The 27,842-nt window shown below is 35.8% G+C and overlaps 1 protein-coding gene across 3 annotated transcripts in view; it reads left to right on the forward strand.

Moving 5' to 3' along the window:
- Ptprr (protein tyrosine phosphatase receptor type R) overlaps positions 1 to 27,842 on the forward strand; it is a 249,710-nt gene that overhangs the window by 178,485 nt on the left and 43,383 nt on the right. For all 3 annotated transcript variants that reach the window (XM_026386614.2, XM_077798697.1, XM_026386616.2), the window contains 2 exons: positions 24,013 to 24,199; positions 27,320 to 27,404. In XM_026386614.2, the coding sequence (XP_026242399.1) occupies positions 24,013 to 24,199; positions 27,320 to 27,404 (272 nt within the window). The remainder of the gene's footprint in view (positions 1 to 24,012; positions 24,200 to 27,319; positions 27,405 to 27,842) is intronic.

Below are 27,842 nucleotides of genomic sequence, written 5' to 3' on the forward strand. Positions count from 1 at the left end.
GCAGACGAAGAAACTTGCCCCAAATCACACAGTTTTAAGGGGCAGAGCCTGAATTGTCGAGTCCATAATCTGCTCTGAAGCACCAAGTTGGTGGTAATAACAAAAGTAGCATGAATTCTGAAACACTCTGTTTTGTAATTTATATATACTTACCTAATGAGTGAACAAAGTTTGACAGTGATTCTGAAATTGGAATAATAGAAGAGGAAATGAAGTGAATTTTTTAAAAAGTCTCACAATTAGTCTCTTTACATCTCCCAAATTAAATTATCAAAGAAAGTGTATTTTGAAAACACTTTTGCTCTCCCATTTCATTATTCCTAACAATTTGCACCCAACTCTTCGTCCATTTATCTAACTTTTTGGAGTTCTTCACTGCGGATTTTGTAAGATAAAGAGCAAATTAAGCTTGCTACTTAATGCACCATATTCTCAGTTTATAGATGTGACTCCTCCACATATGTAAGTGCTCAATAAATATTTGAATGAGTAGAGCAATAAGAAATAAAATTTTAGAATCTACACTGAAAGCAAGTAGAATTGAGTGAGACATGCTACTTTAACCAGAGTATCGTTTTTTTTTTAAACCTTGACAAGAGTACCTTTTAGGGCTGGGGTTGTGGCTCAAGCGGTAGCGCGCTCGCCTGGCATGCGTGCGGCCCGGGTTCGATCCTCAGCACCACATACCAACAAAGATGTTGTGTCCGCCGAGAACTAAATAAAATAAATATTAAAAATTCTCTCTCTCTCTCCCCTCTCTCCTCTCTCACTCTCTCTTTAAAAAAAAAAAAAAAAAGAGTACCTTTTAATGCTAATGGAAACAATAGCCAGAAGATAAGAGGAAATAGTCAAACAAATGAAAAGGTAAATGCCCATGCTTTGGTTCTATTTGTTTCTCTTTTGCTTCCTATAATTGCACATTTTGAAAATTTAGGGCTGGGGATGTACCTCAATGGTAGAGCATTTGCCTAGCATGTGTAAGGCCTTGAGTTCAATTCCCAATACTGAAAAAAAAAAAAAGAGAGAGAGAGAGAGTTTACTTTACAAAGTATATTTGCATTATTTAGTTCATGTGCACACTTGAGACTGTCCTTACAGAAAAAGATCCCTTCTGCTTCCAGAAAGCTATAAATAAGACAGTAAAAGACAAAAAAAAAAAAAAAAATCATCACCCCAGTGAATATATTAGTAACATTTTATTCTCTTAAAAGTATCGAGTCAGGCAAAAATGTATGACCCCTAACATAAATTTGTACGTTCTTTTTTAATGATTTCAGACTGCCACAGTGGCAAATTGACAAGAAATAAATCTCTTTAAATTTTTTAAAAATAATAACTTTTAAAATGCCCTCAAAAGTTATCTTAGAACTTTTCTGCTTAGGGTTTCAAGCTGAAGTTTTGGTGATATGACTTGATTTAATTTCCAAGTCTCTTATCTGTAGTTTATTCTTGTTACTTCAGTTGCCACTGGTTTTTCACTTGTACACAGGAAGCCAGTGCCAATCAATTTTGTTCCCAAGGTGACAGGAAACCTTGGCTGGTCAGATGTTGATTGTGCTTGCTGTTCATGCTCCACCCGTCATATTTTCTTCCCTTTTGGCTGAACTTAAGACAAATTAATCAGTGGTCGACATCTGGCAGACAGTTTTGGTGTCTTCTCAGTGATTCGTTGACCTGCAAAGTTAAAAAGTAAAAATTCAGTGCATACAATTTGTAGACACTAAATAGAAATGCTGTCAAGGATCCCTTCTAAGGTCATGCATGAAAGGTCCATCTTTTGACTTTTCAATTGAAAAAAAAAAGTGAATTTTCTGGAATAATGAAACATCTGTTGAATAAATATTTCACCTTCTTTATGATGGTGAGTGGCTTACCTCACCCTATTGTAAATTCCAGATATAAAATGTGAAACAGGGGGCACGGAAAGGCTCAAAGAATGTTAAGCTTTTTAACAGGTCTCTGCTGTTTGTGATTAATCTTTAGCCACCTGCATATTTTCTTCATGAAGACTCCTATTCCACCTAAGCATATCCCTTATCACCAAACACTCTGAGAAAAAGATGTTAGTATCCAGACGGTGACAAATAAGATAACTCACAATGATAGCTTTGTGGGTGATCAAGTCAGGTGACCTTCCAGTCCTTCAAAATCAGGCTTCTGTGGAGTCTTTTCTGGTTTATGATTCTACAGAAAGAAAAACTACAGACTGTCCACTAGCCTTGTGAAATGTTTTCAGAAATCACAAGCTTTAAAGATAGTGGTACCAAAAGGTGTATCTAATTTTACTAGTTCTAGTAAAAACAGAGATCATGAGAAACATACGAGAAATGTTTTTTTTTTTTTTTTTTTTTCTCTAGGAAGATGAAGGAAGGTATCGATGCAGGAAGGTGAGATTAAGATAAACCTAAAAAGGGCAGGTATGTTGGACCGGATAGGCTTTTCCTGTTCCTAAAATGTCTTGTGCTCTTACACAGGAAAAGCATTCTTATTCACCCAAGGCTGTGCTAGTCCTAGGACCCTGGGTCATGGAGGCAGGACAGCCAGAGAGTGGGTAGGAGAGAAAGCATCCAGGGTGGTTCCATAGGGTGGACAGATATCCCAAAGGGTCAATTCATTCTGAGAACAAACTGTTAGTTTTTTCTTATTTCTTAACACTTTCTGCACCAAAATCTGGATACATTTTAAACTGGGGTGGACTCAGGTCATGGAGTCACTGAAGGCAAGCACATTCTGCATTTCGTTGGTTGCCTTTGGACTCTGCCTGTTCCAGTAATCGTCCAGCTACCCTCCCACAGATTCCTTTCCTGGATGTATTATCAGGGCAAGTTTTGACCCAATCTACTTACTTGTTCGGTAAAGCTTCTTCCATAGAAACGCTAGGACTGTGAAAGAAAGATTAAGGGGACTAGAAAAATTCACAACGTTTAGAACCCTAACCATTTTTTGTACAGCTATAGTCCCAATTTTATCCGTAGCCAAGTAGAAGAAAAGCCCAAGATATTAAATAAGTGTTGTTAAGCCATCCGGAAGACTTGAAAAGGACAGGGAAAGAAGCTAGTACTGAACCCAGATGGAATGCCGGTTGAAAACCTGAAATGTATTTGAAAGGGATTCCATAATCTCTCCCTGCATTGCATTTTAGTCCCCCTTCTGATTTGCATGAGAATCTGTTTGGACAGAAGCAAGCCACTGTGAGTCTGCTCTTCTTTCCACCTGCTTTTCTAACAGCTTTGACTGGGAGTATTCCCAAGGGGGCTAGCCACCAATTGTTATTCACAATAGCGCTCCCCCCCCCCTTGTGAGATACTATGCCAGGAGATGTTTTCTATTCTTGGACAGTGGTTTTTCTCTGTGCAACTTTGATTGACTGTTACTGGAACCCAGACTGTTCCTTTGGTCTCCTTTGCATCACTTCTCACTCACAAAGCTGAGAGCTTTAGGAGGTTTGGCAGTACTGTACATAAGCAAAAACTTTTATGGGACAGCCAAGCAATAGAGATAACAATGGGTAAATGTCAACAATGCATTTCTTTCAGGGACATATGGCAATGTGTTTTCCTAGATGATCTAGTTTATATAACACAATGCATTTTAAACTTCTCTTGTCATGCTTAGAGTAGAAAGCACTGTTATTATGGAACATCTCGGAAGAGCTAAACCTTATCCAGTGGAGACCCAAATCTGAGCTTTAATCTGAACTTGGATGGAAAATAGTTGTTTGGGTCAAAGATAAGGGAGTAGGGAAGTAAGATCATTGATATTGAGCTTGTTCCAACACAGGAGAACATTCCAAGGTCTAGTGTGACCACCAATAAGAAAACTCTATCAGAACAATAAAACAGAATAACTGTTCCTCTAGGTGGACAGGAGGAGACTGGAAAAGCCTCAAAATGTCTGTTCTTGTCTTAACATGAAACAGCTGCTAGGTGCAAGGTATGGTACAAGATGCATTACAAATATGTAATATCATTTCCTCTCCATATGCGTATCAGATAGGCAGATTGTATCACTGGACTTTCATAATGTGGAAACTGAGGCACAAACACTTAAGTCAACGTCCATGGTCATAGAGCCCATTAGCTCCAGAGGTGGCATGTGAGCCCAGGTCCGTGTGCCACGGAAGCTGGTGCTCTTTCCTGTTTCCTGCCTCTCTTAATGTCCAAGGTGCTCCATAATTCTTCTGCTTTCACTTCCTCCATCTTCATAGTTGAACTTCCCAGTATTCAGTCTTTTCTCAGTGAAGAAACAGAAGCATTTAAAATAAAATCACACGTTCAGCCTCACTAACATTCATAGATGGATGCCACCGGAGCAGAGCAGCTGGTGCCGCCTTCCACCCTCCAGATGGCACCTGTGCGCCATTCACAGACAGAAGGAGAGTCAGGGTCCTCGGCAGGTTGGGCTTTTGCTTTTGTTCAAAGGACATTTACAGCGATTTGTTTTTTCTCTGTCCTCCAAAATCCTGCTGGAGACATGGGCTGCCCTTTTAAGATTTGAAGCTAAATCAAATCAAAGGAACATGCGAAGATCCTAAAGCTGACAGGGAGCCACCAGAACTTTTCTTCCCAGAGGTCCCTGGTTGCCACCTAGAGAAGGCAGTTCCAGCAGGGATGCTGTTCCCACAGTAATGCCACCGTCAGGTTTTCCAACGGGGACATCTGTAGCCCTTTAGAAAATTCTCATTTGATATCCATCAGAAGGGCTGAGATCTCTCTTCTTTGTCAGCAAGAAGGAAGATTTGTGCTAGAGGGAAGCAATGGAATTTGAATGCTTGTGCCTTTGTGATTTTCATTCTAAAAAAAGAAAGGACTTTTTGCCCTCTTTCTTCCTCTCCTAGCAAAACAATAATGCGATCTAGTCAGGGAGTTTTGTAAGTTCCATTAGGGGCTCCTTTTGAAAAGGAATTTCTTGATAAAGCACAATTGGACTGTAAAGATGATCTTCAGGAAAGGATGCGGCTTGCATGAGTCTGTGGAGTTTGCATTCATGAACCCTGGGTTCCCGTAAGGCTACGCGCTTTATCTAGGGCAGCCCCGAGCGGAGTTGGCAGTACTTGAGAAAGCCTGCTGGGAGGGGGAGCCAAAACCGCCCTCCTGTCAGTTGTTTTCCTCCACAGGATACTGGGTGATTCCTGTCCTAACCAGATACTGATTACTTAAAGCTTAGCCCAAGAGTTCTTGTCAAAATGATTTCCGCAGAGTATTTTGACTTGCTGAGGTCTGAAGAACTTTTAGGATTTGTTAGGTGTGGACCTGAACTCCAGGAACTGGTCTATGGTATTTGGTCAGTGAACTCCATCCGTTGGAACAGATTGTCTTAAGCACCTCATTTTCATCATCTTTCACACGTCTCTGGATGTCCTCATGTGACACAGAATTATTGGTGGAAAACACATGCATTTGGTAATTCACACGAATGAAAGCAAAAGAAATTCAAAGGTCTTCACATTTTTTTTTCAGCCATAATTCAAACATTTGCAACCTGGTATAAATATGTTTGGCTCAACAAATCTATTTCCCCCTCAGAACTGTATTCTTGTACCTTGGAAACATCGAACCTTATTGACAATGTAGATGAACTCAAAACATGGAAACTGCTAAAGATTTTTTGTGGGGGTGAATGCATCATTTTCTTCACATGAAACAAAGGATTAATGTTAACATCCAACTTTTCAAAACATTTTACCATATATACAACTTGGAATGGTTAGGCATGAAAAGAGTGCATGTTTGTATATAAAGGAGTAGACCATGAAGAATCTTTCAAATTTTCCTTAAATATGTGACTTCCATTGTTACAGTTTTATGGTACTTTGTTGCTTCCAATAAGTAGACAACTAATAAAATAAACAAATAAAACAGTAAAAATCACAAATAAGTAAATAAATCTCAGCATTGTTTCACTGAACTTTCAGCTGACTTTCACTGAAGAAAAAAACAATAAGTAGACAAGAAGAAATTCCCAAATCCACAAATAATATTTAAATCAAAGTGATAGTTTTTTAAAAACTCATTTTATCCGAATCAGATAGTTTATATTTGGAGTCCTTTCAAATACTAAAGTTGTATAGGGATTTTTTTTCTTTTGCTATTGGTACCTGAACCCAGGGATACTTTCCCACTGAGCCCACATCCCTAGCCCTTTTTAATTTTTATTTTGAGACAAGAACTCACTAAGTTGCTTAGGGCCTCAATAAATTGCTGAGATTGGCTTGAACTTGTGATCCTCCTGCCTCAGTTTCCCAAATTTCTAGGATTACAGGTATGCCTGGTTAGTATAGGATTTTTTTAAGAGCATTTTATTTTTACCTTCTTTGCATAAATCTGTGTTCAAACCAGAAATAAGTAAACATGATTATAGGAAAATCCCTGAATACTTATCAAGTTTTATGTTATAATTGTGTAATACATAGTAAATCTAAACACTATTTTTTAATTCTTTTGGAATCAGTGAAAAACATTATAAGCAGAAGAAATGATTCATTTCTTGTCAGTCTTGAAAAATCTCAGTGTAGTTAATTCTCATTTTATTTATTTCCTATGCCCACAAATCCCTGCCATGCATAAAAAAAAAAAAAAACAGGTGCATAAAAGGGATTGAAATAAGTCAATTATCCTCTACCTTGTTAGAGTTGCCAGGCATTCTGTGTATAGGGCACATGTCCTGTATTTAATGATTTTGTCCTGCATCCTGTAGTCATTTTGTCAGGATGCCCTGAAGGTCCTGTGTTCAGCTTTTTTTATTATATTACAAAAAATGTAGCAGTTCACACTGTTTTTCAAAATCTAACTGGGCATCCTGTATTTTTATTTGCTAAGTCCAGTGACTCTATCCTTGTCATCCCTTGTTAGAGTCTTTCAGTCATTACACGCATTTGCATCTCCCTTGAGTGTACTCTCGCTAGTAGAAATAACCATTTACACTAGTGACACTTGTTCTGAAGATTAGGATTGCTTAACATGCTGGGATGATAGAGTTAGTATCTGAAGTCCGTCTAGACTAACATGCACCTTTTATGAGAAAGGCAAAGCATTGAAACGAAAAGTCCATTATTCATTATTCCATCACTCACAAAAACATGTCCTGGAGATATAATAAAAGTGGCATCATTGAATATCTCAGAGATGAAGAGTTGTCTACATAAATATTAAGATTTCTATGTTAAAAGATCTCTGGTGAAAAAAAAATAGTGAATTATAAAACAATACCTGAGGGAGAATAGTTTGTTAGAGACAAGGAATATGCTTATAGCCATTGTTTAAAAGCCTGTTTTTACATATTCTCCATTGCCATCTGCCTTAGAGAAGTGTCATTGAATATATTAAGTTTGGAACATTTTAATTTTATCTTTACAGTTATAAAAGTCATTTGGACAGCAAATTTTTACATTGAAAACTTAATGATTACCCAAGTTGCATATCCAGAAGGCAGACTAAAGTGTCTCCCATGATAGATGCGTTATTTTAAACCATCTCTCATGACTAGTGGTGACAGCTGATAACGTAGGTACTCTGATGCAATGCCCAAATGCTTACCACCTTGTATATTCAAAAACAGTTGAAAGGATTCACTTCCATCTGTGAGTCTCAGCAGTAGTCACAAAGTAGAATGTCACCAGAGAATATGCACAATAAATGATCTATCTGTTGGAGCAAAGTAAGAAGACATTAGAATCTAGGCCTGGTGGGTGACTTGGGAGGCTGAGACCAGAGGATCACAAGTTCAAGGTCAACCTCAGCAACTTAACAAGACCCTCTCTCAAAGTAAAAAATAAAAAAAGGTCTGGGGATATAGCTAAGTGGTAAAGCAATCCTGGGTTCAATTCCTAGTACCACACACACAAAAATAGTAATAATAATAATAATTAGAAAAGAAAAAGGGAAAGGAAAAAAATACTGTCAAAAACTGTATTTGGTATTTCCTTGCATTTTACTACTTCAAATTTTATAAATATTTAAAAATTTTCATAATCTGTAGTATAGCAGCTCATGTATATCATTTATAAGTAAATTTCATTGGAGGTGTGGCTTAATTTCTTTTATTATAAGAATGGACAATAGAACAAAAGAAAAATACTAAAAATGTTCCCTGAAAATGGGTGATAAATTTCAAGTGTAGTTCTAGTGGACTCGGTCCAAGTCTTTTCTAGCATGTCTGTAATTCCAGTGTCCTAATAACTCTATTCTATTATAATGACTTCAAAACTGATAGAGGGGAAAAAAGAGATTAAAAAGGTGCTTATTGTAAGGTCTTAAATAACAAGGAAATTTTGTTTTTGCCATACTGAGTATATAGGAGGAAATTATATTGTGTCTCTATAGACATATTTGCACAAATAAGCAAAGAGAGAGTACAAAAATGTGTATGATAACATGGTTTAATAGCAAAGCTAACTGGAAATAAATAATTGTATAGGTGTTTAGCAACCACATGTAGTATTTTATATTTATTTATGAAACACACATTGTTACTTTAATAAGTTTTTCAATATATAAAGTAGAAAAAATGTTGCAAAACTGTATGAAATTTTATGATCCATGTGTATCTTAAGAATACATAAGAATCCAAACAGTGGTGTGCAGTGAGAAGTAGAGTCAAAAATGAGGAGATGGAAGAAACTAAGGGAAAGAGGCCTTTCTTTTTCACTTTCTTCCTTCTGTGTAATTTGGAAATTACAAAAGAGCTGGGAATATAGATATGTGGTAAAGAATCTACTTAGCATGTGAGAGGCCCTGGGTTCAGTCCCCAGCACTACAAAATAAACAAATAAAAGCTTTATAAAAGTTAAGATCTACAAATTCAAATGAGATATTATTTTATTTGAAATAACAGATTTTTATAACACAGATACATCCATTTAACATAAAATGAAGTGGAACTGGAACATCAACCACATTTTTTAAAATAATAATGTAGACAAACACAGTCATTAAGATCAAGAGGTATTTTGGGATATCAATCTCAGATTGATTAAGTAATGCCAAAACTACCTTAGTCTCCTTTATCTTCAGTTTCCCTTTCCATGATTACAGATACCTGTGATAAACTATGGTCCAAAAATATTAAGTTGAAAAATGCTGAAGTTAAAAAAAATCATAAGTATTAAATTGCACATCCTTATGAGTAGCATGATGAAGTTTTATACTACCCCACTCTGTTTTGCCCTAGATTTATATTACCCTTTGGTCCAGTGTATCCATGCTGCATATACTAACTAGCTAATAATCATTTAGTTTCCCAATACTTGGGTTCAAGTAACTCTTACATAGTTACAGAGTAGCATCACATGACATCACAATGCCTGTATCAGCCACCTCACTTCGTCTCATCATAAAGACATTGTACCATCACATATTATCAAAAGAATGGTGAGGACAGTGCCATAAGGTATTTTGAAAGAGAAAGATACCACATCCACATAACTATTACAGAATATTGATAAAATCGTCTTATTTTTATTATTAGTTATTGTTAGTCATATCTTACTGGCCCTAATTTACAAAGTAAACTTTATCATAGATAAAAGGAAAAGCAGTATATACAATGCTTAGTACTATCCAAAGATTCAGGCATTCATTGGGGGTGTTGCAACAAATCCCTTTTCCATAGAAAGGGCCTGCCACACACTTTATGCTATGAAGACATAGCTATGAGGTCTTCATCTCATGGTTCTTGACATCATGCTCATTCCTTTCATCATGACATGCTTCCATTCACACCTATAGAGAATTATATAATGAACATCCATGCCTATACTATCCAGTTTAATTAATAAAACATTATAAATACAAATAGAAACTCTGGTTGATTTTGCTGAGCATGTTGGTGCACACCTGTAGTTCCAGCAATTTGAGAGGCTGAGGCAGGAGGATCACAAGTTCAAGGCCAGCCTCAGCAACTTGGCAAGACCCTGCCTCAAAACTTAAAAAGGGCAGGAGATAGAGCTCAGTTGTATAGCATTTGCCTAGCATGAGTAAGGCCCTGGGTTCAATCGCTGGCAAAGAAGGAAGGAAAGAAACAAACAAACTGGTGTATTTTAACTAATCTAATTCTCTTTCCTCTCCCTTGAAGGCAACCACTATTCTAAATTTAATATTCATCATCCCCCTAAATATTTTTATACTTTTACTAGTAGGTATATGTCTATGTGTGTGTGTGTATATATATTTATATGTTCATATATAGTGTATGATTTTTTCATCTTTGTACAAATGCATCTTTCTGTTTTGATAGATCAAAGACCTAAATGTCAGGGCTAAAGGTATTGTTCTAGTCTGAAGGCCTGCAGGTTTGAGATCCAGAAAAAGAAAATTGATACTTCAGTTTGAGACTGAAAGCAGGAAAAAATCAATGCCCCATTTCAAAGACCACCAAGTCAGCAGGATCCTTACTCTAGGAAGAGTTCGCCCTTCTGTTACATTCAGGACTTTAATTGATAGCGTGAGGCTTACCACACCAGAGAGATCAATCTTCTGTCCTCCCTATATAGATTTAAATGTTAATCTCACCCAGTATACTATTACAAAAACACCAAGAGTATTGTTTGATCAGATGACTGTCCTGTTGACACATTAACTTAACCATCACAGACATTGTCAAAAAGTAAAAAGACAATCAACAGAATAGGAAGCAATATTTCCAAATCATATGTGATAAAAGTCTAGTATCCATGTAAAACTTTATAACTGAAAATAAAAAGGGAATAAGGCAAAAATGGGCAAAGAATTAGAAGATACACAAGTGTTCAGAAAGTTCTTCAAAAGATGCTCAACATCATTAGTCATTAGGAAAATGCCATCCAAGCCACAATGAGATACCACCCTATACTCACTAGAATGGCCATGGTAAAATACAGACAGTGACACGTAGTGGACAGAATGTGGAGAAACTGGAACTCCCATACATTGCTGCTGGGGATGCAAAATGGTCCAGCCACTTGGGAAGAACATTTGGTAGGGCTTCAGAAAAGTTAAACCTAGAGTTACCATATGACTTAGCCATTCCATTGCTAGATGCATCTCCAAGAGAAATGAAAACACATTTTCACGCGCAAACTTGCACACCAATGTTTGTGGTAGAATAATTCATAGTGGTCAAAATCGGAACCAACTGAAGTGTTCATTAGCTGACAAATGGATCAACAAAAGGTAGCATGTTTATACATGAAACATAACACACCATAGACAGGACTGCAATACTCCTAGATGCTACAATGTGAAAGACTCTGAAAACACAATGCTACATTAAGGACGTCAGACACAGATGGCCACATATCACAGTATTCCATGTGTATGTCCACAACAGATAAGTCCATGGATATAGAAAGTAGATTAATGGTTTGTACGGACTGGGGAGAGGGAAGAATGTCAGTAGGTGGGTAGTTTCTTTTGAGGGTAAAGAAATGTTTTAAGATTTATTGCGGTGATGTTTACACAACTCTGTGACTTTACTAAAAACCACTAAATTGTACACTTTAGAAAGGTGAACTTTATGGTATATGAATTATATATCAATGAAAAGGGGGGAGTATACATAAATTAAATTTTATATCAAAATGTTAGCGGTTTCTAGAAAATTAATTGGACATTGCTCCTGGGCATTTTAAAATTTTATTTGATTTGGTTGAAGCATGCTAATTTAGAACTCTTTTATTTCTGGAAATGTATTTCCTGCAGCAAGTATAAAAGTATCCTTTACATGACAAATTTCAGTTCACTCTTTAAAATGAGTATGATATTTTGCATTCCAGAAATATTTATTTTTTACCAGTACATCTGCTCCTTGGACATAATATATAGACAATAAAACAGTATCAAAACTTTGAATTCTGCACTTTGCTCGATACTCATGATATCTGCACTTAGGTGAATGGCTACTTGATTTTCAGGATTATCTTGCAATTATTCCGTCTGTCAGTGGATGAGAAAAGACCCAGAAATTAAAATAAATTATTTGAGTCTGAAAGCAGTGAAAAGTCAAGGTCCTATTTCAAAGACCACCAAGTTCATTCATCAGATGAACAAATCCCATAGTTGAGGGGAAAGGCTTATTTTAGGTATTGGCAACTGGGTTTGATGATTTATATTTAAACATCTATCCTGCCCTAGACACCACTGAGACCATGAAGGTGTATTTACATTGGCAAGAGAAACCAAATATGTCAACTTTATCAAAATTCACTCAGTAAGGTCTGTGAATTTCATTCTTAACCACTAGATAGACTGAACTTAGTTCAATAACAAACACATATCCATACCTATTTTTTTTTCTTCTAGAAATTGGGCTGGGCCCTGGGGGTGGAGGGCAGTGGCTAATGTTAATAAGATGTGGCCTCTGACATTGAGAACTTTATAGACTCTGAGGAAAGAATCCTAAGCAGATTATTCTAATACCATGTAGCCTGTTAGAGCATGGAGACGTGCTTAAGAGTTTATAGAAGTTATTTATGTTTTATACCAATCCTTTTATACCATGTTTTATACCAATCCTTGAACTTGACCAAGGCACCAGAGAGAAACATTTATAAAATTAAATTTTCACAAAGAAAAACTTCACCTTGATGGGAAGAAATAGTTACGTTGAAAAGTAATTGCATCTAATGTCTATCTGAAAGCACCTAGAGGTCCTTCTCTGGTTTTTGACATAAGAAGCTGTAATCTTAAGTCATTAGCCACAAGGGCACATCAAGACCCACCTTTACCTAAAATGAACTCTCAATCAAAATTAGGAAAATCTACCATTTCCAGAGTTTCCCCAAATGTTCCGCCAAGAACAATAATTTATTTAAATATACATTCCTGTGTTTGTTCAGAGTTCATTTTAAAGGGTACCACCCACTAATGCAATGCGGGTCTTGGTCAGTTAGGTCCTTTGCAAATAAACCAGGATGACCATTGCCCTCTTCAAGTCACTGGCCTTTCACCTTGGAATTTTAGAGTAGGGAGTTGCTTCCTTTAGGGCAGCAAAGAGTCAATGACTTTGCTGAGTTACTCTGTGGCCACAGATTGTATTCAAAGTATCATCACCCTCAGGTGGAAGGAAGGAAGGCGCCAACAACCTAGAAGAGTGGTGTTAGTGATAAATGAAGAGGGGGCACTTGATTTGATCACTATGATCACATTCTTGCCAATGTAAATACACCTTCATGGTCTCAGTGGTGTCTAGGGCAAGATAGATGTTTAAATATAAATCATCAAACCCAGTTGCCAATACCTAAAATAAGCCTTTCCCCTCAACTATGGGATTTGTTCATCTGATGAATGAACTTGGTGGTCTTTGAAATAGGACCTTGACTTTTCACTGCTTTCAGACTCAAATAATTTATTTTAATTTCTGGGTCTTTTCTCATCCACTGACAGACGGAATAATTGCAAGATAATCCTGAAAATCAAGTAGCCATTCACCTAAGTGCAGATATCATGAGTATCGAGCAAAGTGCAGAATTCAAAGTTTTGATTCTGTTTTATTGTCTATATATTATGTCCAAGGAGCAGATGTACTGGTAAAAAATAAATATTTCTGGAATGCAAAATATCATACTCATAAATAAATAAATCATTGAAACTTAATGTTTCTCCAGCATCATCTTTCTCTTAACTAATTATATGAACTAGGAAGAACCAAACTTGGGAACTAAAATTAGAGCCACCATCATTTTGTTCTTTTTTTAAAAAGGGAAACAGCCTCCTCACCATGAGCGACAGTCAAAACAATACCAAATGCCAAAAAAAGAGAGAGTAAAACTTAATCATACTTGATTACAAAACAAAGCACTACTTTTTTTGTATGAACAAAATCACCATAAGTCTTTAGAATGCTAATGCTCAGTCTATTGATATTTAAATAAGACTCAAACTAAACTAGACCTCAACTGTAGCATTTACTGTACCTGCATAAGCTTGGCTTCTTCACTCAAATTTTAAAACTGTTCTACCATGATCTTCAAATTCCCCTGTTTCCAGAAGGATTGGAAGAGCCATCAGACCACAAGTATTGTGCTTAGCATTACTCTAACCAGTTTATTTGCAAACTTTCATCTATGCAGGTAATAAGTGTTGCCTTCCATGTATTTAGTGGTACAGAGGGAGAAAAGATTAAAGCCCAAGTCTTTGCCCTCAGGAGTTCACACTTAGAGCAGATCATTTCTAATGATTATGGCATATATTGAAGACATATTAAAAAAAACTGCTCTATGAAAAAGCCCCTAGGGTTTGGAAGGGGATCTGAAGAAATTGAGGGCAAGCTCATTTGAGGCATAGGGAACAGAGATGCAGGTTGATTGCTTGCCAGGGGCTCAGGAAAAGGTAGTATGTGATAGATGAGGCTAGAGAAAAACACAGGGAGTAGATTAGCAAGCATAGTATGTTGAAGGGCTGCTAGTTGGGGTTTTATTATCATATTTCATTCCAGTAAAATCTGGAAGAAAATATTGAACTAGGAGATGTTAGAGATAGGAAGTCTTACTGGAAGTAAGTCCAGACCTACTGGAAGAGTCTGGACCAGAGACGAAGAGGATCTAAACTAAGTTAGCATCAAAGGACCCTGAGAGTCCAGCTTCATGCTTCTTCCAAGCCCCTTGTGTCCAGCAACTTCTTCAAACTCAGAGATTTTGAGTTAGTTTTTTAAATGCCTTAACTAAAAAAATAAGCATGGAAATGCACACTTAAGTACAAGGTTGTTTACTGCAGTTTTGTTTATAATGGTAAAAAACTGAAAATAACTTACTGTCCAAAAATAAGATATTAGTTAAATAAACAATTGATACATCCACACAGAGGGATACTACAGAATGTTTGAAAACAGCCTTTAAATAAATCTGAGACATTAAAAGACATTCAAGATATATTTAGTTTATAAAAAAATTAAAACATAAAATAATATATTGAGTAATTGTCATACATATAAGGACTTGAAGACCATTCACAAAATGTTATCAGCAATTACTCTAAGTATCATTATTATGGAATAATTTTCTTTCTTTTTATCTATGCTTGTTAGTTTTTCTGCAGTGAATATGCCTTTTGGTTAGAAAATAGTGTGCTAATTGTAAACACATGAGGTAAAAATTTTAAGTCCATGGGGTATGAAAAATGGTCTCATCTCAAGTGATCACTGTTATATTTATAACACTGCTGCAAACTTTCACTCACTAACCAATTTTACCAACCTTGACTTCTTCAAATATTTATCAGGGTATGCCCACACCACTTTCCCAGCTATATATGTGAAGTAAGAATTACTACTACTGCTACTATTATTATTATTATTATCATCATCATCATCATCATCATCATCATCATCATTTGCAAATGTGTATTATGTGCTGGAAAATTTCACATATTTTTCCTTCCTTACATTTTATAATGTGAAACAACCCCATGAGTTTCATTATCCTTATTTGCAATTAAGGAGTCTGAGATCCAGTGAGTTTAAGCAAAGTGGCCTAGCATCTATTTAAGCTCGGATCCTTAGGGCAGTACTTAAAGAATAATGCAACAACTTCAATTTATATGCTTTTTAAATGACTGTTTTTAAATAATAAAAGTGTATTAAATTTTTCCTTGTCCTATGTGCCTATGAAAGATCTGATATCATGGTACAAATGCAAAAACTTTTTGCAAATCATTTAAAAGGAAGAGCAACAGTCTACCCAATGAAGTAGGTGATTTCAGGTAGAAAAATGGATCATTTCCCATATTTCCACACCAAAAATGTTCTTTCAATATATTACAAGATTTTCTTTTTACTTTCGAGTGAAATTTATTATCTTCTAGATCCCGGACCTGATATCTTTTATACTTTTTATATAGGACCTATTCCTTTATTACAGCTTCTAGAGATTAGTAACCTTGAATTTTTGTCACAGTAAATAACTTTCCTAGTGCTTGGTATCTTTCTCCTCACTCTCATCTGTCAAGTGGTCCAGAAAAAGGGTACTACATATCATTTACTTGAAGATAAAGAGATGAAAACAGGTTGGAACTGGTGGCACATGACTGTACTCCCAGCAATTTGGGAGACTGAGGCAGGAGGATTACAAGTTCAAGACCAGGCCCACCAACTTAGTGAAAACCTGTCTAAAAATTTAAAATAAAAGAGGGCTGGAGATGTGGCTCAGTGGAAGAGTGCCCCTGGGTTCAATCTCCAGTACTGAAAGAGAGAGAGAGAGAGATGGAAACAGCGGATTATTAATTAGATACTATTAACCCTTGGTATTTAAAAGCCAAAGAATTGAAGTTGCAAAGAGCTTTGGTGGCCAGTCAATCCACATGTAGTAAAGGAATTCCATCTCTCCATTTTACTATTTTCCTATCCTTTGTTATTCAAATGAACTATTATAACATACAGGGAGGCAAGGTTGGGCTGAAGTCCTTGGACTCACATTTTTAGATCTAGTGAGGAGAATGTCAGTGTTAAAGTTCTTCCTATTGGGTTGGGGATGTGGCTCAAGTGGTAGTGCGCTCGCCTGGCATGCGTGCGGCCCAGGTTTGATCCTCAGAACCACATACAAACAAAGATGTTGTGTCCACTGAAAACTAAAAAATAAATATTAAAAATTCTCTCTCTCTTAAAAAAAAATAAAAATAAAGTTCTTCCTATCATGTGAAAGATGTATATACTAATGAAGACGGCTCTGGGCAAATTATGTATTTTTTAAAACAAAACCAAAAACATTCTCAAAGGTCAAATCTGTTTGCTTTCACTCTATGTGAAATTCTTATAATCATTAAGATGCATATCTTTCTTTTCTCATTTCAAGTTCTTCAAGATAAACAGCTGCCACCATTTCCCACTGAAAAGTAATTTTATCATCCAGGAGTCTGAGAAGTACATCTTCCTACACTGCAGGCAGACTGGCCATTTCTCTCATCTTGTTCTACTCCTATTTCTGTTCTTTACTGGGTACTGAATAAAGTGCCAGGCTTGAAGTCTCATAGCATTCCATGGTCAGCACTACAGAAGGAGTAGCACAGTTAAGAATTAGTCCCTTTCACACAACACAGGAAACTGTACCCTTCTGCCTAAATCCAGCTTCTTTATTTTTACTTTTATTTTTTAGTTGTTGATGGATATTTATTTTTTATTTACTTATATGTGGTGCTGAGGATCGAACCCAGTGCCTCACACATACTAGGCAAGAGCTCTACCACTGAGCCACAACCCCAGCCCCCTAAATCCAGCTTCTAACACCCAAAGTTCTGGCCCTCACCTACTAGGAAAATAAATGCCTGGTTTCTCAGCTCTGCCAACACTCAGCTGCAGTGTTCTTGTATTTCTAGAAACAGTGATGAGGAATTGAACAATTTCAGCTGAAATGTTTATATTCTCTTGCTGAACTGGATGTGTGGCCCTGGCCCACAATATTTAGACATGTTTTCCTTTTTACTTAATTGAAATTAGCATGTTAATGTTTATTGCATTCCTGTTACCTTTCCTTAAGAATTTGCTTTTTCCTTCAATTGTTTGCAATGGTATCTTTTGAATTTCCTCCCTCCTCTTTATTTTTTGGCATAAATAATAATTGGTGCTACAGCAGCAGCTCGATAAGGCTTTTTATTACGTTCCCTTTTGTCCAACAGCAATCATGAGGCACTAAAAAAGCTAAACAGTTTGTTCACAGCTACATTACAAAATAGAAGCAAGACTTTCAATAGAAGTTCTGTCTTACTTTTAAGCACTGTTTTTTTTTTAATTAAAGGTCTCAGACTTCTACTATTTTATTGATTTTTTCTCTAAATCACTTAGATATTTTTCTGTCTTTTTTTAATTTTTTCCATAATTTGTGTTTGCTTTGCTTTAGAAATGTCTTTTTGCTTCTATGCTCACTTCTTACCATTTTGGTTTATGGATGTGATTGATCAAATTCATATTCTCTTAGCTCAGTAAAATAGTATTTTACCTTTCAAATCATTAGTTAGTTATAGCATTCCAACTGGGCTCAATGGCACACATCTGTATTCCCAGTTACTTGCAAGGCTGAAGCAGGAGAAGTGCAAGTTTGAGACCAGTCTCAGAAATTTAGTGAGCCCCTAAGCAACTTAGTGAAACCCTGTCTCAAAAGAAAAAAAAAAAAAAAGACTGGGGATGTGGCTCAGTGGTTAAGTGCCTTTAGGTTCAATCCCCAGTACCAAACAAAAACAAATAACATTCCTATTTTATAAATTATATCCCTCTCTAGATTTTTCAGCAAAGTGCTATAAATATTGATAACCTGTTTGAAAAGAAAACAAAGACCTTGAAGCTGGGCAGGTGGTGTATGCCTGTAATCCCAGCGGCTCAGGAGGCTGAGGCAGGAGGATCACCAGTTCACAGCCAGCCTCAGCAAAAATGAGGCACTAAGCAACCCAGTGAGACCTTGTCTTTAAATAAAATGCAAAAAAAAAAAAAAAAGGCAGGGGGGAGGATGTAGCTCAGTGGTTAAGTGCCCCTGAGTTCAATCCCTAGTACCACCCCCAACAACAACAACAAAAAAGACCTTGAGGATTTTTCCTTTCCCATACCCCAAAATAAATTATAAATACATTAAAAGATTTAAGAAACTAAATTTCAATTTAATTCAAATTTATGAATTAAAGCAATGCAAGAATCCTCTACAAAGTAAAGATTAACAATAGACTGAACCTAAATATAAATTTTAAACAATTCTTCATGTTTCAAGACAATAAGAAAGTATATGTTTGCAACATATACATCAGACAATGTCATATAAACATCAGCCTAGTCAATAATAAATATATTAATGTTACAATATAAAAATGAGGAAAGAGAATGAAGAGAATGAACAGAAAATTCTCAAAGGTAAAGACCTACATAAACAAATGAAAATCTAGCTTATCCTCATCTTTAACCAAAGAAATAAAATAATAAGCCACTGCCATCGCTGCCCACAAAACAGCAAAGTTTAAAAGTCAATTTAAAGGCAAGTAAAGAATACATGAGTAGGAGTGATTTTAATTCCTTTTTTTTACAACTTCTAAACTTTATAGATTTCCTCTAATGAACTTGCATTATTTATATAATGAAAAAAATTAAAACATGAGTATATTTCATCTCTTCTCTCTAAGCACAAGACCTGACTAGGAAGTGCCCAAATATTTTACTATTTTTTTATTCTACTGATTAGATTTCCTAATTCCACCATATTTCACTTAATCTAAATATTGCCTGTTCCTTGAGAATAAGAATTAACAAAAGCAAAGATTTTTTTCTAAGGTCATGACATCCTACCATCATATTTCACGGACAGGACAGAGAGTACTTACCATGATAAGGACTGTTTTGTGGAAAATGCTATCTGTGAGGTCAAGAGCTTGTGCAAATTTAACTCCATAAGTGAACTTTCAAACATTGTCTGAGGTGTTGAGGCAAAGTGCTTTAGAGTTGTTTAGGATTCAGGGGAAATGAATTTGCCATAATAAAGAGAAACTTTAAGATAAATAGGTTATCAAGAAGGATGTGTTTTTCTTTCGTGACAAATGTGTAGATTATAACCACTGAATTCAAAGCATTAATCTCAGTAAAAACAATGTTCGAGTTTTTGTAAAGACCTCCTAAAATAGATCCCTTAGAGAACTAAATGTGACAGTTAAGTAAGACTTTGCCCATTATTACCCAAAGTTAATAATAGCCAAGCATCACAAGCAATTTACTTACATTATCCAGTTAACCTTTTAATAACCTTCTGAGATAGGGTTTCTTTCATAAAAGAAGAAAGTTCAAAAGCAGCAAGTCTAGACGGCCTTACCGAAGTTTCACCACAAGGGCATGGAGAGGAAAGTTTTGAGCCCAGACAAGTTTAACTGTAAAGATAAAATTTGTACCAGAACACTGGTACAAATACTCGCATTCCAGTGACTTGACTTTCCCTCACGTAGGGCATTTATAGTCTATCACAATCTGCCCACCCTACTCCTTGCCTTGGGAGGCAAAAATGAAAGAGCTCAGATTTTATATTGTAACTTGGATTGAATCTTTGCTCCACGTTGGGTTTCTTTTTTTTTTTTTAATTATTATTATTTGTTCAAAACATTACATAGCTCTTGACATATCATATTTCATACATTTGATTCAAGTGGGTTATGAACTCCCATTTTTCCCCTGTATACAGATTGCAGAATCACATCGGTTATACATCCACGTTGGGTTTCTAAGTTGGTGATCCCTTCACCTGTAAAATGAGGGGAAGTAATATTGCAGAAGGCTATGAATATTGAGCTACCATATGTGAAAGTCCTTATGATAATACTTGGCAAATAATAAATATTTAACAAATGTTAGTTTCCTTTCTTCCTTCCCTTACCAGGATGACAGTTTACATTTCAGTTTACATGAAAATGCTACATTGGGTCTCTATTTAGCACAGACTCCTTTCATACTTACACACTAAAGCAAATGGACCTTAGACATGGGGTCTCCCAGGTTTGGGCAGGAAGTGCCCTGGGAAGCCAAAACAGAAGTTGACAAACCTCCATGTTCTGATCCTTTTGCTCCTGGATTTGGGCAGACTTCCAGTAGCCTTAGAGGTTCTCAACTCTTGCCTCCCTCTCATCTCAGATAAATGATCCTGTCTTCCATTATGTAAACCAAGTTTTTTACATAACTGAACTTCTGATCAAACAGCTTCTCTGTCATTTCTCAAAGTTGTCTTATCATTTTCTCCTTCCACACTATCTCTCTGAAATAATTGTCTCCCCAAAATTTACCTATTGAAACTTTACCTTCAGGGCACAACTCAAATGACTCCTCCTTTGTGTATCTGCACTGTCCAACTGTGTGGAAGAGACCTTACCACCTACTAAACCTAGAGTGGCTCTGGTGTTACTTCATTGACAGATTGTAGACACTTTTGTCTTTTGAAGCTGAAAATTAAATGCAATCATAATTCAAAATGGCATGTGATTAGCAACCCCTTAGACATCATCTCACCACTCCTTACTAAAATATCTATTGAAACCAGCAAAAGTCAAATCCTCACAAATATACTAAAAGGTAAGGCTGATAGAAAACATTATTGTAATTGGGAAAGATTTTTCATGAAATTAGTGACCAGAAGAAATGGATCAAGGAACTTTAAAAACTGTTTTCCCACTAAAAATATATTGATATTCTTGGTCTAAAAGTAGAACCATTCTTTGCTCCTCCTCAGCTCTTTACCTCCTATTAAGAAACACAAGAAGCCCTGCTGATATCACTAACAACAACCAAAAAATTTAAAAAGTGGAGGGGAGAGACATTCATCCCTCTATAAAATATGCATTATTTTATGAGGCGTTCAGAATGCTTTTCCCAAATTAATGACCCAATAATTCAAAAGGGAAAAAATGAATTTCACTGGATTAGACAAAGGGGAATGAAGGGAAGGATGGAGGGATGGGAATAGGAAAGATGGTAGAAAGAATAGTACATAACTTTTCTATGCTCATATATGAATACACGACCAGTGTAACTCCACATCAAGCACAACCACAAGATTGGGAAGTTATACTCCATATATATGATATGTCAACATACATTCTACTGTCTAAAAAGAACAAATTAAAAAATTAAAAATTAATTAATTAATTAAAAAAGAATAATAATAAGATGAGAAAACATCTTTCAGAGACACTCCAAAATAAAAGCCAGACATGTCAATATTAAAATTTTTAAAAGTCAGATGTAAGAACAAATATAAAATTAATAGGAAAGAAACATTGATAAGATCTACAGTAAAGATATATCACTCTTAATTCTTCAATTGACACATTGACTGAAATAGATAATGTCAAAACTGTACAAAATTAAGAAAGAGTACAAGTGATTATTGTGAAAGACCTACATCCATATCACAGGCTTTGATAAATTCAATAGGAAAATAGGAAAGAATACACTGAAATAATATCTTTAACAACATGTAATAGTATAATAAATAAGGTGATATGTATATATAAATGTGCAAATGGGTAACACAGGACTTACACACAGACATGATCAAACCAACAGCGAAAGCATCTGTGGAATATTTAGAAAAAAATTATTGCAGTGTTTCTCTCAAAGAAAGAATCAAGAAATCCCAACCATTAGAAGTCCATCTCTAAGTTCCATGTTGGATAATTAGACATTAATAAGGAATATTAATGTTCAAGCACTTAAATGACCATCAAGAATAAGAAGAAATTAAAACTATTTAGAGATTAAAATAACACTGGAGTATAGCTCAGGGGTACAGTGTTTACCCAGCACACCTGAGGCCATGGGTTCAATCCCTAGCACAATATTTTTTTTAATTTATTTAATGAATAAGCAAATGCAAAAATAAACAATGAAATGATATTATTCTTTAAAAACAATTATCGAACTAGAATTGCACTGAAGCTGCAACGTTTTGTTCAGTGGATTTTTGGTTTTATATTCTCATATTTTTCCATTGTTTAAAATTAGGCTCTAGGGCTAGGGATATAGCTCAGTGGGTAGAGTGCCTGCCTCACATGCACAAGGCCCTGGGTTCAAACCCCAGCAACACACACACACACACACACACACACACACACACACACAAAAAGGCTCTAACCGATTAACTATCTCCTGATGTGGCAATCTAATCCATAGCAAGTATGGAGAGCACCATTTGGAGGGATTAACCTTCTGGGCCTACTATCTACTCTTACTGTCTTTACTCTTATTTGCTTTGATCTATTGTTCCCTCCTGTGCAACACCAACCATTTGGCACCATATTTAATCTCCTGACACACTCCAAAGACCCCTTTAAATCTACCAATTAGTATGAATGCAGTCTCTGTCTTTGACCCTCAGTCTCTCACATGCTATTTTATAGGAACAGCCTTGCTGTCTCTGTCACATGCTATTTTACTGTTATGTTCCTTACAGCTATTTTAACTGTAAGAGTCACTTACACCTTCCACCCAGGACCCTGGGGTCTTCATACACTGAAAGAGCCCCACCTCACTTCCCAAAGAAAGGAGTGTAATTATAAAGGGAAGATAAATTGGAGCTTAGTTTACAGGCCTGTGATCTCTACAGTTTCTTATAGGTCACCACAGAGTTAAATAGCAGTACATACATACATTTCCACGTAGACATGCATCTATATATAAAGCAATGGTGGAGACAGAAGCTAAGGATTCACTCAGAAGTTAGAAAATACATATATATATGTACATATATATATATGTATATATATACATGCATATGTGTGTGTGTATACTTTTAAAAAATTTTGTAGTTGTAGACAGCATGCCTTTATTTTATTTGTTTATTTTATGTGGTACTGAGGATCAAACCCAGTGCCTCAGACATCCAAGGCAAGCACTCTACCACTGAGCCACAACCCCAGCCCTATACTTTTAAATTGTATTTCAAATGCAATAAATTGAACCAAAACAGAGATTGTGGGGTTTTTAAATTTTTATTATGTTTTATTTGAAAAGTATAAGTGTGTTTATTTGTGTAATATGATGTTTTGAAATATGTATACTTTGTGGAATGCTAAGTAAAGCTAATCAATAGATGCATTACCTTGTTCTACTTTTTCATGGGGAGTACTTAAAGACATTTTTCTCTATATTTCCTATGTCCAGTAAAATCATAAGCACAGTACATTGATGTCAAAATATTATATGTCAACATGATTTATTACTGGATTTTCAGACATATGTGTAATTAAAAATTTATGTTATGTCTGATTTTTCTCAATTCAAATGTGTTTACGTTCCCTAAATTTTTAACTAAATATAATTAGCCATCCTATTATTTCCATAACAACTATATCTATTAGTAAATTATAGTACATGTTCTCAATTCGGAGTTATTTGCAAAAAATAAAATTATCAGTTTTCTATAAAGGATTTGTGAGTAGTTGCTATTATCAATCATGGCACCAAAAGAAAAAATACATTTGGTCCTTATTTCTGTAAAAGTTCTTGCTGAATTACATGCATTTTCAAAAAGACCAATTTGTATGATCAAAATAATTCATGTGATGTTTAACCTAATAATGTTATTTTTCCATGTAGACGAGGATCCAATGTATCTCTTACATTGGACATGAGTAGCTTGGGGAATGTTGAACCCTTCGTGGCTATTCCAACCCCACGGGAGAAGGTGGCCATGGAATACCTTCAGTCAGCCAGCCGAATCCTCACCAGGTCACAGCTGAGGGACGTCGTGGCAAGCTCACATTTACTCCAAAGTGAATTCATGGTGAGCCTGCCATTTATTTTTTCCTTCAGTATTTTTATACATATGGAAAATGATGAGATACACGTGGGAATGATGCTACCTTGGGCTCAAGCAGCTTATAGCAAACAAATGCTTATAATAATGCATGATGGTTTTAGAACTACCCACTGTCTTATCAACTGTTGATTAAGTGTTCAGACTACACAGCAGCAGCTAAATTAAGGCAGAGTGTGTAAGAGCTGACCAGGCAATGCAATGGTACAAAGAAGCTGGGCAGAGAAGGAGCATTTCTGAAGAGATTGGGCACATGCAGGGTGGCACAGCCATAGACAAAAGGAGCATTTCAGGATTTAAAAAAAAAAAAAGTCGTTTTCACCTTTTGAGGAATTAAATTATTCAATCTGCCCAGCGACCAGCACTGGCTTCATTAAAGAAGGTTCAAACCGTGAGCAAAATGCTAGGGAGTTTTAAATTAAAGAGATAAGACTCTAATTACCTTTAAACCAGCTCCAGGATGGCTCCTCCTAGCCCCCACCTCCAGTCACCTAATGCAGTAGCAAGGATTACTGAAGAGGAGAGAGAAAGAAAGAGAGAAAGAGAAAGAGAAAGAGAAAGAGAAAGAGAGAGAGAGAGAGAGAGAGAGAGAGAGAGAGAGAGAGAGAGAGAGAGAGAAACATGCCAGGGAGTGGACTTTTATTGGGGAACAAAAAATTCCAGGGAAAATCCCATCCAATGAAGGTTAAGGGGGCAGCATCCCAAGGTCAGGGGCAATGATTGTGTCTTCCTGGCAGTGGCCAGACAAGCCTCCGCATGGACAAGCCCTCAGGCCTGGAGAAGGTTGGGGAATAGCTCTGACACAGCTGTGTCTAAGCACCTCTCACCCAGCCAGGGAGGTAACTCAAATCACGTGTGAGGATGGCTTCCCACAACTCAATTTAACAGGAACACCAAAATCAAGATGAGAAGAGGGATAAATTGAGCCTCAAAAATATTTTTTAGAATCATATATGCATTTAAACTTCTATTTTAAAAAGATCACACTCTATCTTGAAAATGGAGAGAATCCATAAACCTACAAAGAGAATCTTTTAAGCCTACAAAAGGTAGCCAGAAGTAATGAAGAAGTCAGGATTGATACCCATTTTTTTTTTTTTTGTCTTGACCAACAGGATGCATATGGTGCTCTTAAATGAAAGAAAGAACACAGAAAGAAAACCAAGTGTTTTGGACCTATCAATATTCTAGGTGATAACTTTATGCATAACAACATATATATACCCAAAGAGTTTGGACTCAGGCATCAGATTCGACTTCTTAGGTTTAATTGTTGTCCAAAGGGAATATTTATTTGGTAGATCAACTTGCATCTTAAATCAGTCGTATACCTTAAGCCACATAGGTTGAATAGAGTAAATTGAATAAAGTAAATTCTAGGATCAGTTTAAATATTTGCAGCCATGCTAAGGCAAAAGATCTAGTACAGATAGGTCAACTGTTAGTCCTATCAACTACTATTAATTGTCTTAAGTCAAATACAAACATGGAGGTTTTCAAAATTATACTCTGCTGTGTGTCATATTTTTATATGAGAAGAAAATGAGACCTACCGGGATAAAAGAACCAGCCAGTGATCACACAGCTAACCAAAGGCACACCTAGGATTCTTTTCTGAACCAAGGTGGCCTTTGTTTGTGAAATAAGCTTTTAGAGTAATCTACTTCCCTGAAAGGACAGGTAAGGCCAACAAGGAATATCCAAGAAAAGAAAAATGCTGGAAGATGACAGATTGTCAGTGTGTGTGTCATAAAACAGGAGGTAAAATGAAAGAAAAGTAAGGAATAAAGATATTACCTACTTCATGGCTTTGCCAAAACAGACTGACCTGTTTAAAATGATCAGGCATGAGCATATGTTTTCTATTGAACACTCAACAATTTAGGTCATTTGGTAACTTGGAACTGAGAAGTTAAAACATGTAGGTGGATCAGAGAATATTATAAAAATCTAAAATAACAGAAGTTAATGGAAAGTAAGCTGCTCTGCTCTGCAGACCAAGCCTCAAATCCATAATATAGTCAGACTTTTCTCAAAGTTTCAGATTGACTGAAAACTAGGATAATTTGAATTAATTTATAGATGAGTTCTTTCATTTCAAAGAATATTAGTAGGTTGAGCTGTATTTTCCATTGGAGTAAAGTAATAAAAATATTATTTTATGTGATCAGAGGAATTTATACTTATCAGGCATTAAATAACACAAAAGTTATTTTATTTCACATTAACCTTACTTAAGCAATCCTTTGGATAATTTTATGTTGGAAAACATACTATTTTGATTAACCAAATCCTAAAATATTTGTTTTGGTTCTTTTGAAAATTCTTGCCCATTGCTTTCTTTGCCCCTATTAGCTAAAAATGCTCATTTTCATGTCTAATGCCTTCATGTAGAGACACTTCTATTCTAATTGTGCTCTCTCTTAATCATTTGAGAACTATGACATATATTCTAACCAAATAAGGACATTTATATTCTTAAGTGAGAGAAAGTATCTGTATACCATTCATTTAAACATATTGTATTTACAAGCACAAATGAAACAATCCAACTATAAGCCTTTCCTTAATTAAAAAAAAAAACAATTATGTCATCATTGCTTGAATCAACAACAACAAAAACTCTTTGATATGTGCCCCTTTGGGAGGGAGGCTTTAATCATTATTTTAAAAATCCATAATTAATATTAAAGAAGGATCCATCAGAGTGAGATTTTTTTGGTACTATACTTACATAAAGATTTTTTAAAAACCTGAACGCCTTGTAAAAATCTACTTTTCAGCTATCTATGTCATTCCAGCAATTGTGTCACAACATGATTCTTAAAATCTAAGCATTTTATGGCTCTTTAATGGCTACATATAACATAATGCTTTCTGATACAGAGCACTGCTTCTTAGAAGTCAGCTTGACAGGGTGCACCCAGCATGTTTATGAAAGGAAGGGTGTGGGGCAGCCAGAGGTGGCAGTCTGTTGTTTTATAAAGGACTTTGAAGTCCAATACAGCATGGATCAAATGGCCCCCTGTGAAGATTTTCTTTGTGTCAGCGTTAGATACACGAATTTGATATCATTTATTTTTGCAGGAAATACCAATGAACTTTGTGGATCCCAAAGAAATTGACATTCCACGTCATGGAACTAAAAATCGCTATAAGACCATTTTGCCAAGTAAGTTTCTTGATTCAGTAATTTGCACTGCAAAGCCTTTTTCATTCACCTTGGCTTCACCATTTCCAATCCTCACAATGCCCAAATTTGGAGTTACAGCCATACATCAAACTAATAATAACCATTAAAGTCATGTGAAGTAAATAATTTCATTCTATATTACTCATATTATAATGATCTGCTCACAATTTCTGTAGATACATGACTCTAAAACTTTATTGTCCTACACATTATGGTCAATTGATTTTTATCATGAGTATCAGATAATTCAATAGGTTAAGGAGCATCCTTTCAACAAATAATGTTAAAACAACACGCCCCCCCTACCAAAAAAAATGAAATTGAACCCTACCTTGTATCATGGATCAGATACCTACATGTTACATATGAGCTAAAAAAATTAAAAATATTAAGATAAAAGGTATAAATCTTCATGAT

The sequence above is a fragment of the Urocitellus parryii genome, chromosome 5 (assembly GCF_045843805.1).
Source record: "Urocitellus parryii isolate mUroPar1 chromosome 5, mUroPar1.hap1, whole genome shotgun sequence".
In the NCBI taxonomy this organism is placed as follows: Eukaryota; Metazoa; Chordata; class Mammalia; order Rodentia; family Sciuridae; genus Urocitellus; species Urocitellus parryii.